Source organism: Embiotoca jacksoni, unplaced genomic scaffold, assembly GCF_022577435.1.
Source record: "Embiotoca jacksoni isolate LCO1_2020_lvr unplaced genomic scaffold, fEmbJac1.0.p SCAF_48, whole genome shotgun sequence".
Taxonomy (NCBI): Eukaryota; Metazoa; Chordata; class Actinopteri; family Embiotocidae; genus Embiotoca; species Embiotoca jacksoni.
Genome location: NW_027185401.1, coordinates 1,336,425 through 1,349,911, shown reverse-complemented (window position 1 = coordinate 1,349,911; position 13,487 = coordinate 1,336,425). Strand labels below are relative to the sequence as shown.

Sequence of the window (13,487 nt, the reverse complement as noted above, 5' to 3'; positions counted from 1 at the left end):
CTGGGTTGTAAATGCAGGGGAAAAAAAGACACTGGGTGTAGCTGATGGCAAATATTACACACTTTAAATGACCAAAAGTGAATATGTTTTTACTCTTTAAGCATTTAGATATTAATTCAAATGATATTTTAAAGTTAGATATTTTGTATTTTCTTTCCTATTTATTTATTTATTTATTTATTTTTTTTATCTTGATGCCGATTCAGGGTTTCAGATGTTTTACAGAAGCTCAGGATTTTTTTCCAACTCTATACATAAATAGCATGAATCCAACCAATCAGCTGTTTAAATCCTGAAATATGACAGTTTGACACAACTTTTTTCAGATTCAGTAAAGAACCTTATTTTCGAATGACTACATTGACCCAGATCCGATTGCGGTGAACTGACTGCAGAAAACTGATCAGCGGTCTGTTGGCAGCGCAGATTTCTGCTTTCAGCTTCATTAATTATTGATAAAATATCCTTCCCGGTCCGTCATGTTGTGTTCGGTTGTTCCACTGAATCTCTTATGCGTCTAATGAGACAAACCGACATCACTGCTGGTATTCAAAATCATAAAACCACAAGGCTCAATTTGTTCTCCGAGTTGGCTGCGATCAGTGGGAAACGCTTCATTAGGGATCTTTCACAATTCATTTAACTGATATTTATGATCACTCTGAGACCAAGACTGCCAGTGTGTTTTAATGCCTCAGTGTTTCTTTTCCTTTTTTCCCCCCAGCATCACGTATCAAAACTCAAACTCTGGGTTGGTTATAACCTTCTTTGTTGTTTTGATTGGCGGGTAAAACATGTGACATCACTGTAGATTCCAATTTCCTGCAGTGAAAGCTGAACTTTAATGGCACTGATTGAATTTCTTTATCAGCATCCGCTATCAAAAATCATCATTAATTATATACACCAGTTTTGAAAGCAACGCTACAGAGTGGTTTTTATGGATTTACCAGGATTAAAACATTAAATATAATCAATCAGAAATAGTACCACAACAATATAGACGACAACAACAGTGATAATAAAACACAAAATATGTGAGTGAAAAAATTGGTGCTTGGAATTAATACAAATATTTTTTTGAAGCAGTTTGAAATTGATCTTCCAAACTATAGATTCTCCCTCAGGGACTTCCCGAGCAGAGAAGCCCAAACATTTGTGACATTTTAGTCTCACTTGCAAGTAAAAACCAAGAAAGACAACTTCTTTTATGAAACGAGAGATCTGAGACTTTGACGTACAGTACGCGTTCGGATCCTGACGAGCTTTCATGATCCGAGATTTCTTTGAATTCTCTTTGTTTCCTAATGAAGACAGACTCTTTTTGTTTTTCTTTCGGATGTCAGTGCGAATGTTTTGTAGCAGGATTTTAAACTCTCTTCGACCTCAACAAAGAAACAAATTAACGAGAGCGCTGCAGAAGGTGTTCACCTGCTAAATATCACTAACGCAGAAATCTTTGTCTTACTGCTGCTTATGTAACTGAACCTAACCACGACTTTTTTTCTTTTTTTTTTTAATGTTTTATGGCTCAAAGGTTCAAAACCTTCAGTGTTTTAATGCAGAATAGTGGGTTGATTTTTTTCGACAGCTGCCATCCAAGGTAAGGCAAGTTTATTCGTAAGGCACATTTCAACAACGAGGCAATTCAAAGTGCTTTACATGAAACCAATAAAAGCATCAAAAGAAAAGAAAAGAACATTTAAAAACAATTAAGAGCAGTGATTTAAACATTAAAAACTGTGATTAAAACATTAAGCAAGCTAAAAAAAAATATATATATATATATATTTTTTTTCCAGTCTAGTGACCTCGGAGTCATCGCATTGTGACGTTTTTTTCCATGTTTGTATAACATTTTTTAACCGTAACAAATTTCTGCGGACTGCTGCTACATTTTTTTTTTCTTCCATATCTACTTTTTTGCTGCTCCACTGAACGAAGCTGAGAACATTTGTCGTGGTTGTAATTTGTAAATTTGCATGCTTTTTTTCTTTTCCCTCCTGTTCAATCAGAACCAGAATGTAAAGATCTCCACCTGTTTCCTGGCTGAATAAACCCAGAGACACACGCATAAAAAAAACCTTTTCTTATCTGCCCGGGCTCCATCGCTACCTCATTGATTTATAATTTTTTTTTTTTTTTGGTCTGTTGCCATGACAGCGGTTGGTCCCAATAGTTTTGTGCGCGCAGCATCGACTCATTGTGTCGACCCGGGTCAGACAGAGCTGCCCGTTAGAGTTCCTGTTTGTGTCTCCACGGTTACTAAGAGCAGCCACCGACACTGTCGGTCACTCTCGCCCGAAAAAAGAAAAGAAAAAAAGGAAGCCTCAGGTTTCTACAGCTGAGTTATTTTTTATTTTGTTTAATTTTTTTCAGTTATACTTCAATATTCTTGCAGAAACTGAAGCAGAAAGTCTCAAATTTACCGGCAAAATGTAGAAAAGGTTCTATTTTCGAACAACAACGTGACACGTTAAAGCGTTTTCACCCTCGGAAAACAACTGATCCTGTTAAACCCGTTTTTTGCTGGTTTACTGGTGGATAATCTGGGGCCAAAGTAAGGTGTATGATTCAAAGAGGTTGTACTTATTTACCGTCTCCGCGAGAAGAGCCCCTATCAACGAGGTCTCTTGTGGTGCTCACGACATCCGAACTCTAAATTTTCTACAAGCCTCGAGGTCACGAGTCGTGACGTGTTTGCTGACGTTTGGAGAAACGTCAGAGGTCATGGAAGCTCCGTTTTTGTTGGATGTGAAGCTAATGCAATTCTAATTTTAGTCAGTTAGAGTTTGTCTTCATGATTTAGATAATAGCCTTCGTGTGAGTAAAATGTTGATCTTCCCAACGGCCTCATCTTTCACTTCACGTTTGGACTGAATGCATAGTTAGCCTGTGTGGCTTCTAGACGCCGTCTAAATTGCTGTTGCCTAGCAATGGCGTATTTTAAAAAAAAAAAAAAAATTTTTTACGACTTGGTGCCACTTGGCGTTGCGGTGAACGATAAAACCCAGACAGTCTACAGCCGAGGAGTACCGGCTCTGTGAGGCTGAACTGAGCTAAAATGCTAACATCGGTGTGCTAATGTGCTGACAGCACGAATGCTAAATGTTGAGCATGCTAACGTTTGCTAATTGGCACCAAACTCAGTTCAGCAGAGACTAATGGAAATTTAGTTTTAAGCATTAGATTAAGTTGAATATTTACTATTTACCAGCATAGATATTTATGTGCGATATGCTGCGATGCGTCAACACAGCTGCCATTTTCGGTACAGGCAAGCAGCGCGTTTATCACGACAGGAGGTCTGTTCACGGGTAAAATGATCACAACTCCCTGAAAAACTCTGGATTCCCGAAATAAGTAGGGTTCATCCTCCGGGAACCATGAATGTTTATTTTATTTTAATAACTAAAGTCGGTAACTAAGCAGCGGACCGACTGCCTCGCTCAGCCTTCATCCTGAAGAAGTCGGGCTGACCAACATTTCCTCTCGCGGCGCCTTCTCTCATCTCTTTTGGTTCAAAGCGTCGTGTGGCCGACAGCCTGGTAACCACGAGCTCGCCGTCTGCAGTTTACTCTCATCACATTACAGGATTTCTGGCTTTTGAAGTTAAAACACCGTCTGCGATCTGTGAAGTTGTTCGGAGCTGATTTAAAGGAGGTGGGTGGGATTCAGTCCCGTCGGTGATGAAATATTTCTCATCGCAGCACTCATCTGATCAGACGGTCTGTTAACAAAGCTGCTTTTTTTTTAATTTAATTTCTTTACCAAATCTGTCACACACAAAAAAAAATAATTCTTTGTTTATTTACTTTCTGCAACTGTTTGCGTATGAACTTCTGTAGCGAGATGCAGCGGGCAGTCATAGTGGATTATTGTTTATTTATTACTGATGCGCTTGTTTTGGTTAGCCTACAGCAACAGGGACATTTTTACCCATCTGTTGCATCGCCTCTTGTTTTTAGCAACACCATGTAAACGTTCGATAACTGGGGAGACCAGTTACTGGAGTTTTGAAAGTGATATGTTGTCCCCTAGTAAGGATAGTCCACCTACAGGGACAGGGTCATGTTCACCACTGTGTTCAATCACCTCTTGTTTTAACAGCACTCTGTAAATGTTTGGTAACTGAGGAGACCAGGTACTAGAGTTTTGAAAGTGAAATGTGGTCCCATAGTAAGTATAGTCCACCTATAGGTTTGGTTTCACGATATTTTGGCGTTGGGAGCGGGCTGTAGTTAGTTTTTAAACTTGCTTTAATTTGCCTCCAAACATGTTTCCGTCTCAATGTCTGCCATTGACTCTAAAACCAATCTGGTTTTATTAGGAGGTTTGACCTGAAGCCTTGTTTATGTGACCTCTGACCTCCAACCTCTGAAGTGTGGCCTCGACAGAGAACTGTCTGCGTGATGAATAGGATGGCCGCTGTGCGAGTCGCGGCCCCAGAAGGCTGATGGGAGAGGTTTTTTTTGTTTTGTTTTTGGGGGAGCTGCTGTGTCCCGTTTGTCACTATATGTGTTGTTGTGTTCAGGTGCTGTAAATCTGAGGTATCTGCAGCTCGGTTTAATTAACGCCACGTCGACACTCCGCTGCTCCGCGTTCCTCCCGGGACGGCGACGAGCTGCTCGCAGATCCACGGAAATGATTTGGAGAAGATTGAGTCGGCGCCCGCTGATGAAAATTCAGATTGAGTGTTTTTGATTCTCGCTCTGAAGCTCGAACGAAAACCAAAGGGGACGCTTCAAGGATTTCATGTGAAGGAAATCCAAAGACCATTTTTTGTTTCCTGAGTGGCCTTTTCCTTTTTTCCTCTGGACTCGCCATCTTCCTTCCTTTCCTCCCCTTCTTTCCTCAGTGGGATGAATTATTTAGCTGTTCTCCTCAGAGTAACCCTCCTTCCCCTCTCCTCCCCTCCGTCTCTCCCATCTCTGGGCCGGGTGTCTTGTGCTGCTGCAGCCAAGGACAGATGCAGAGCCGTGATGGGCGGCTCGCCCTGCGGCAGCCTCGACGCAAACAGCCAATGGGGGGAAACTCTTTATTACTGCGAACGTCAAAGGTGGCAGAAAGATGCTTTTTACACTTTATATAAAAAAAAGTTTCATGAAAAAGATCCTCAAAGTCGTGGAGGTGTTTGGTGTTCTGAAACGCAGCTTCTTTGAGATTGTTTTGACTGCAATCTCCACGGAGTCAGCTTCTCCTGTAAAACTCAGAAACTATGTTGTTTCAGTCATTTTCCATAAACGGTCTTCAGTGAAGTGGAGATTTACTTGACGTCTCAAAGCAGTGAGTTTTTAGAAGTACGCTCAAAACCAGCGTGCTTTTAGAAGTATGCTCAAAACCAGTGTGTTTTTAGAAGTACACTCAAAACTGAGTTTTTAGAAGTACTCTCAAAACAGTGAGTTTTTAGAAGTACACTCAAAGCAGTGAGTTTTTAGAAGTACACTCAAAGCAGTGAGTTTTTAGAAGTACTCTCAAAACAGTGAGGTTTTAGAAGTACGTTTGAAACCAGCAAATTTTTAGAAGTCCGGGGGGGGGGGATCTCCGGATGAAACGCTCCACCGGACTCTGCGCTATACGTCGGCGTATACCTGCCTCCGCATTTTCAAAGAGGTCACGCGTGTGATTTATCCCGATCCGGGAGATTGATATGTTTATTTTAGCATTTATGCTGAATCGTCGTAATCCGCTGAAGTGTTGAGCGTCACTTCGGCGGCAGCTCCATCCTCCGGGGGCCGTCAGCTGGAGAGTCATTTCTCATGCGGACGGGAAGCGGCTTGATTCATGACGGCTTTAAGTCAGCGAGCGTCTCCGGACGTTGAATCGCACGACCGCCTCGCGTGTTCGTCTCGTGGAGGGTTAACGCCGCCACGATCCCTTCTCAAGATAACGAAATAAATGAACTCGATCTCGAAACGACGCCGTGAAAAGAAATTATAATTAGCAAGTTTGGTGGTTTGCCGGCTTCCGTAAGTTTCCACAGTTACTAAGAATCGGCAGAATTGAGCTTTTCGGAAAAAACGAGGAAATTAAAATAATTCACAAACTGACGTCGGTATCCATCGAAGTTTCCACAAAAGACGGAACAACAATTCTTAATTCTTGATTAGATGAGTTACTTCATATCAAAGTGTGGAAGTTACACTAAAGGTAGAAGTCTGTCGTGGGTAAAAATTTATAACATGAAGTGCAGTTTTATTTGTTGATCTTCAGATGCGTTTGAAACGAATATTTACTGATTATCAGCTGGACAGGACGGATCAAAAAAATTTAAAAAAGGAATGAACATTTAAAACGATAAAAAAAAAAAAAAACTGCCATTGTCAACAAACCTTTTGAGGCATAAAATCAAATTCAAAATTCAGATTTTCTTCGTTACCGCCCGCTCCCTTTGTGGCTTTTCACCTTGTATTGTAAAAGTTGAATGAGGCGGATGAATAAAAGATGCCGGCCGCGCTGCCGAAGACTCGGCCACATCATGCAGACGTAACACGACGGCTGTAACGCCTTCAATTATTCAACAGCTGGATCCCTTGACTAAGACGCTGCTGCTCCACAGGAGAGATCACTCACTGTCTGCATAAACAGGAAGCGCTCGCATACCTCGCGATCCAAGTCGGAACACGTGTGTTCGTGTGCCAAAGATTCTGAATTTTATTCCAGCGCAGAAAAACAATTCTGTATTTTGCAGAAAAGTCCTCATCTTCCTCATTTAGCTGATTTTTTGTTGTTGTTGTTGTTCTGCTTCTTATTTAATGAAACGGATTTAACATGAAGCAGCTTGAATTTGTTTGGATTGAACGCAAAGTGCAGCAAAAAACTAATTCTTCACGAGAGCCGTTACTTAGCAACAGTTAACATCTGTACAGGCGGGTTTTTTTGTGCGCGTTGTGTGACTTCAGTCTAAATAGAAATCACGTTCCCACATGGTCGGTGGTTTATAAATGATATTCCAGTGCGGGCGGGTCATTATTTCAATATATAGACCGCCGTGTAAACACCTCGTTCTGTATCCCTTTAACCTTGAGGTCCAAATCTTGGATCGCAGCTCGGGACAATCAAAATTCTTGGCGAGAACAAAAGCAGACGCCGTGAAAACAATGAACCGAAGCACATACGTTTGTTTTTCGAGTAATCTGGCGTGTTTCTGAAGTGATGAAGCAGCTCTGGTGGAAGCTGACCAGCTCCTGTGTTGACATCGATCATGATTTACAGTCCCTCGGCGTGGAGGCCCGCCGCTCCAAATCGCCCCCAAAAAAAACCAACCAAAGACTCCGCGATTGGCAGTCGCAGATCAGGCCCACAGCAGAGGCTCGTTTATTTTCAGAATCGACATTGACAAAATGCGACGCTGTTGAATTCGGAGCAGCTCGTGCAAAGAGCTCAGGAACAAACGGAGCTCCGAGATTGTTTCTCTGCAGCACCTGTGACCTTGTCATCTAATAACTATTTTATTTAAGCTTTATTTGCTTTAGCAGATTTGGGAATCAAATCTTTTAATTCATCTAAAGAATATTTCTTGAACAGTAGCATTATTTCCCGAGTAGGAAATTGCAGTTTTTTAGACAAACTCTTTTCCATGTTCGTGATTGTGAGTTTCTGACTTGTGAATACCGTTCCACGTTGACATTAAAAGATGCACCCGCTCCGATGTTATGTATTTGATCGCTGAATAATACATGAGCACCCAGAAAGCTCTCAAACTACGTCGTTCAAAGTCATTAAAACTAGTTTCAACCATCACTACAAAATATGAAGTACGATAAAAATATGGTAAAAAAAACCCAAAAACGAACAAGACTGCTGACGCCGTAGTTTACAGAGAGAAGTTTAATTACAGCTCCCAGTGGGCATTTCAGCTCCAAAAGCTCAAAATTCCTTCCGTGACGACTGATGAAGACGGTGTGATAGAGTCAAGAAACTCGTGGAGAGTTTTATTTTTTTTTTTAGCCTGCAGAGGACATTATGTATGTGAGAGTGTGCGGAGGTAACGGGTCCACTTTGGAGGTCTCGGCGGACTCTGAACACTCCTGTCATCCGGCTCCGCCTCACCGCCTGCAGCACTCAGCCATGAAAGTTGGAAGGAGATGGTGCAGGAAAAAAAAACCTCCGCCGACACCTGACAGGTGATGAGTTCAGGACCCTGGAAAGACCTGGAGGGACTCGAGAGACTCAGTGGACCTTCTGATGAGATGAGAGACAGTTCATGTCGGAGTTTTATCTTCGAATACAAGTTTCGTTGCGCTAGTTTTGTGATAATGTCGTTGATTAAACGAAGACGCACTCGACTGCGCCCCCTTTCGAAGCTCTACGGAACTGCGACTGAGCATCGGTCGCTAGGTCAGCGGTGGCTTTTTGTTTTATCAACGTTTTTTTTGCCTTTTAAACATCCAATTCATACCAAAATCAACAGCGCACAACTTTGGTCCCCAAGCGACACGACCGCACAGTTTCATGCCGATAGGACAAAAGGTTGTCGAGATATGCGAAGGACAAACCTACAAAGACAGAGATCTCTTGCGTGATAGTGTAGGTGCCCCCTGCTGAGCTGTTCTTTGTTAACAAACACAGTTACAACATATTAACCAGGCTCTGACAGTAACTGCAGTGTTAACATCTACCTCAGCGTTTAGAAATCCCGAAGGTTTAACCCTTTAATACCGTCAAAAACCTCGCACCCAGCGTCATCCGGACATGTTCAAAGCATCGGTTTGGTGGTGTCAGACTTTTATCTGGAAGGGATGGGAGGTGACAAAAGCTTTTTTTTTTTGACGAGTTTCCACAAAGTGCGGTAAAAGAACTAGCGTGGGCTTTTTTTTTTTTTTCAGAGCGGCGAAGTTTGAGAACGGAAACTGTGGCGGTATCCGCTAAACGAGCCGTAAGCCACTTCTGTGAACGTTTAGCTGCGAGAGGGCAGACACGTATATCCCGGCTCGGTCTGATAACTTTCTTTTTTTTGTTTTTTTTTAGCTTCAGGTCCACTTCAGCAGCATGTTTTCCGTGCAGCGGGAGTTGAACCTGCGGCCGATCCGTTTGCAGGCTTGTCGAGGACGGATGGGCTCGGGAGCGGCTCCAGCCTGTAAAATGATCTGGTTCCATCCCCGGACACGAGTATCGATCGGCGCCTCATCCATCACCAATCGCTTCACACCCACATATTGACACGGCGGTCCCCTTAGAAGTGTTCGGCCGAGCTCTATCAATCTACTTTCTGCCTAAATGCTTCACTGCGTGTCGAGAGACCGACTGACAGCTCTTTAGATTTTGTTTTGTTTTGTTGTATTCGTCAAAAGCCGTCCTGAAGCAAAATCACATGTAACGCGTAGAGGTGAAAACACTGACTTCAACACTTTACTCTGTTTTTCTGAAAGCTTTCCAAAGCAAAAACATTAAAACCCCAAAAAATACAAACAGAGCTACTGAAAAGTTCCTTCATGAAAAGAAAAAGAAAAAGAAAGTGTCAGCGGGAAGATCTGTTTGATCAGAAGCTTTAAGAAGCAGCTTCTGACTCTCCCATCTGTCCTTGCGAAAGTGTGTCGGAGCCGCCGCCAACCGGAGGACCGTCCTGTGCAGCAGCAGACAGCTGGAGTCAAATTATTGCTTTTTCAATTACAGACTCGTTGGGCCGTTTTTCATGCAGATAATTAGTCAAATCCGCCGACCGCCAACGATTAAGTAGAAATACTAAAAGGCCACCAAGACACGCAATCAATCTATTTTAAGATTGTTCTGTTCTTCTGGGTAAATCCTGTTACAGGCTGTGAGAGAGTGTGTGCTCGTACTGAGGACCTCTTCCTGGACGGCGCAGCGCCGAGTCCGGGATGTAATTGTTAACTGCACATTCACTTTTCTGCAGTTAATTGTGTTTGTTTCCGTGCCGTAAGTGTTATTTTGTGTTTTTAATCTTGATTTTTGTGCAGCCGTGTGCTTCCGTGCACCTAAAAACATCAAACGGAGACACGGAGTCAAAGAATTCTTCACATTTTATCTGGATTTTAAGGGTTATGAGGGACACAAAACAGCAAAGAAACACAAACAACAGACACAACACAAAACACTGAAGAGACACAAAACAACTACAAAGAGACGCAAAACAACCACAGAGATGCAAAATGTAAACAAAGAGACACAAAACAACTACAAAGAGATGCAAAACGTAAACAAAGAGACACAAAACAACTACAAAGAGATGCAAAACGTAAACAAAGACACAAAACAACTGCAAAGAAACGCAAAACAACCATAGCAATGCAAATCGTAAACAAAGACACAAAACAACACTGAAAAGACACAAAACAAGACAAAGAGATGCAAAACAACCACAGAGATGCAAAATGTAAACAAAGACACAAAACAACCACAAAGAGACAAAAAAACAACTACAAAGAAAAACAAAACAAATACAAAAAGATGCAAAAAACCCTTCAGAGAACATTTCCAACCCTGCTGACATCTTTTTAAAGCTGTAATAATGTACTTTCAGTGACTCTGAATGCATTTGCATTTAATTTGCATTTGAGTACTTCTTATTTTCGTGTACACTAAATGATCTGAAAACCTCTGCTGCGTATCAGTCGGCGTGTGCACCTGTTCCTCTGAAAAACTAAAGCTACAGTCAGAACCGTACAGCTTTGTTTTGCTTTAAACTTTCCAAGTTAGTTTGACTTTGCCTCTGATTCAACAGTTCAACTGTTGGATTCCACACACACACGCACGCACACACACACACACACACACACACACACACACACACACACACACACACACACACACTTAATGTCTTCATCATACCATTATTAATAGCTGATTATGGCTAAAATGTGGTCACTTTGACACACTTGCTTACCGGTTTGAACTGCGCCAACCGTATTGTTAGTTGTATACAAATTGGGAGTAGACGGCACAGCATTCTCATATTACTAACAATATATAAGTAGTGACGTGTACATTTAAAATAGCCTTCAGTCTCCAACAATAATATTTCACAATATTTTATTTCATAACATGAACATAAAGTTAAAACGTCCCCACGTTGCAGGTGATTTTTTTTTTTTTTTACCACACAGAAGCGTTGTGTGCCTTTGTTTATTTGTGAGGTCCTCCTTAAACAAACAAACAAACAAACAAACAAATAACACTGCCTCTACACATGCATAACGTTTGCACGCGTGTGCATGACGGTGCATGTCAAGTTATCGCTCGCGCGTTAGTATCTGTGTTTACAAGCGCGTTTTCCTCCCTGAACACAACAAGGTGTGCTCTCTCTCTCTCTCTCTCTCTCTCTCTGTGCATGCACACGCACCAGCGTGTGTGTGTGTGTGTGTGTGTGTGTGTGTGTGTGAGTGTGCGCGCGCACGTCACGTCTGCGTTGCTGCTGATCTCTCTCTCTCTCTCACTCACTCACTCACTCTTCCTCTCTCTCTTCTTCCTCTCTGCTGCTTTTCCTCCGCTTCACTTTCAGTATCGACCTCCTTCACGCAGCATCTCTGCTCTTCATCCTCCGTCTCCGACCTCCTCCTCCTCCTCCTCCTCCGCTGCCGCCGCCGCCTAAGCGCCGCTTCCTCTCTGCAGGTGGATGGAGGCTGGAAGCCCCGGAGACGCGAGCCATGCCCGGGATCCGCTGCTGGTAGGTGTCGGTGCGGTTGGTTGGTTGTCTTCAGCGGGTTTCCTCCCATATGTGTATCTTATATTTGCCGTGTGTGTGTGTGTGTGTGTGTGTGTGTGTGTGTGTGTGTGTGTGTGTGTGTTAGGATGCAGTGTAATGCCAGCTCTTTGTCTCTCCGGTGTGTCTGTTTTTTGGGGGGAGAAGGAGAGGTGCTGTTTGAGAAGTGGGCATTTATTGCTTGATTCTAAATTGATTTGATTGATTGATTGACAGGCTTCATTAGTCTCCGTGTTTCCGCGTCGAGACGCGCAAAAAAAAAATCTGTGCAACACTGTTATAAAACTGGCCTCGGCACGCGCTGCGGTGCGTAATAGTGTGACTTTATCCTACTTTTGTGGCGATCTCGGCGCGTGCTTTGTGCCCACTGTATTAATGCTCCCGTGGTGGTCTCGTGAGAAAGACGTGTGTTTTAAACGAGCGATTTTTCACGCACAATTTCGCGTCAGATTTCTGCACCCAGAGACGCCGATGTTTTTTTTTTTTTTTTTAACAAAGTAAGATGTGTAACGCTCCCTCCTCCCTCTCCCCCTCCTCTTCCTCCTCCTCCTCCTCCTCCTACTACTCCTCCTTCACCTCCTCTTCTCTTGTTTTCACCAGTCAGACTGCTGAGCACCTCCCTTCGCGCCGGGGACCACATCCTTAAATGACCCACGGCTGAGAAGAGAGAAGGTGGGGGGGCAGAAGGAGGGTGTCTCCGGATCCAGCCGCCCGGATCATGGCATGCTGCCCACACCGGCTATCCAGCACTGACCATGGGGCTCCGGTCCAGGACCGTCGCTAGCGGCTCGGAGGAGCACAAGAAGACCTCCGGCGCTCCACCGGGGGACTTACTGGACCAAGGAGGCGCCGTCGGCGCGGACAAGGATGGCGCTCTGCTGCTGGTGGCGGCTTCGGGCCGGGACGACTACAAGCGGGGCTCGCAGGGCATCGGCATCGGGCTGCTGGCCAAGACCCCCCTGAACTACACCCGGCCGGCCAAGAGGAATAACATCCGCAAGAGGAGGATCCAGAACCTGATCTACGACGCGCTGGAGAGGCCGAGAGGATGGGCGCTGCTCTACCACGCGTTCGTGTGAGTGTACACACACACACACACACACACACACACACACACACACACATATATATATATATATATATACATACAACTTGCACGCGCGGGTGACTACAAATGACGGCAGCGGAGAGCATCCTCTTGATGTGGGACTCCCGAGTCTCAGGAGAGAGGAGGGGACTCACTTTGTTGCAGCAATTTTCGTTCCCTTAATGAAGCCTTTGCGCAGCACTGATGTGGGATCCAGTTAGGCTGTAACCTAATATCTGCTGTGGGGGGAAATGAATAGTTTCCTCCTGTTTGACATTGAAGCTGCTTTGGTTACGCAACCTCTCAGCAAGGTCTCATTCTCACTTTTTTTTTTTTTTTTTTTTTTTTTTTTTTTGTCTTTTGAGTTGAAGCTTCACATCTCTCACTCGAGCTGACAGGTTGTCATGTGGATTCTTTTTCTGCCCCCCCCCACCCCCTCTCCTCAAACAAAGTTTTTAAGCCACTTCTAAACCCACCAAAGTTTAAGTAAGAAGGAAGCTGCAACAGATGGCTGCTGCTGGAGTGTTGCTGGATATGATCGGAGTGATATTTTTTTTAAGTGTGTTGCTGAAAACTCTCAGTTCAGGGGAGGAAGCGGCTCCCGAAAGTGCCTGTTTTGGTTTTTGATTTTTTTGTTTTTTTATGGACTTATGCTTTCGGCGTCGGGTTGAAATCACATCTCCTTTATTGATCTGCGAGTTTAAAGACATCTAAAAGAATAAAAACTGGGTTGAATTT

At 43.5% G+C, this 13,487-nt stretch overlaps 1 protein-coding gene across 2 annotated transcripts in view; it reads left to right on the top strand.

The window, feature by feature from the left end:
• The first annotated feature begins 11,412 nt into the window (after positions 1–11,412).
• Positions 11,413–13,487, top strand: part of kcnq3 (potassium voltage-gated channel, KQT-like subfamily, member 3) — an 88,294-nt gene continuing 86,219 nt past the window's right edge. Inside the window, exons 1-2 of one of the 2 annotated variants that reach the window (XM_069169978.1) lie at positions 11,413–11,626; positions 12,267–12,737. In XM_069169978.1, coding sequence (XP_069026079.1) covers positions 12,418–12,737 — 320 coding nt within the window. In that variant the 5' untranslated portion in view covers positions 11,413–11,626; positions 12,267–12,417. Of the gene's footprint in view, positions 11,627–12,262; positions 12,738–13,487 lie in introns of both variants that reach the window. The other variant, XM_069169977.1, reaches the window with a different exon arrangement.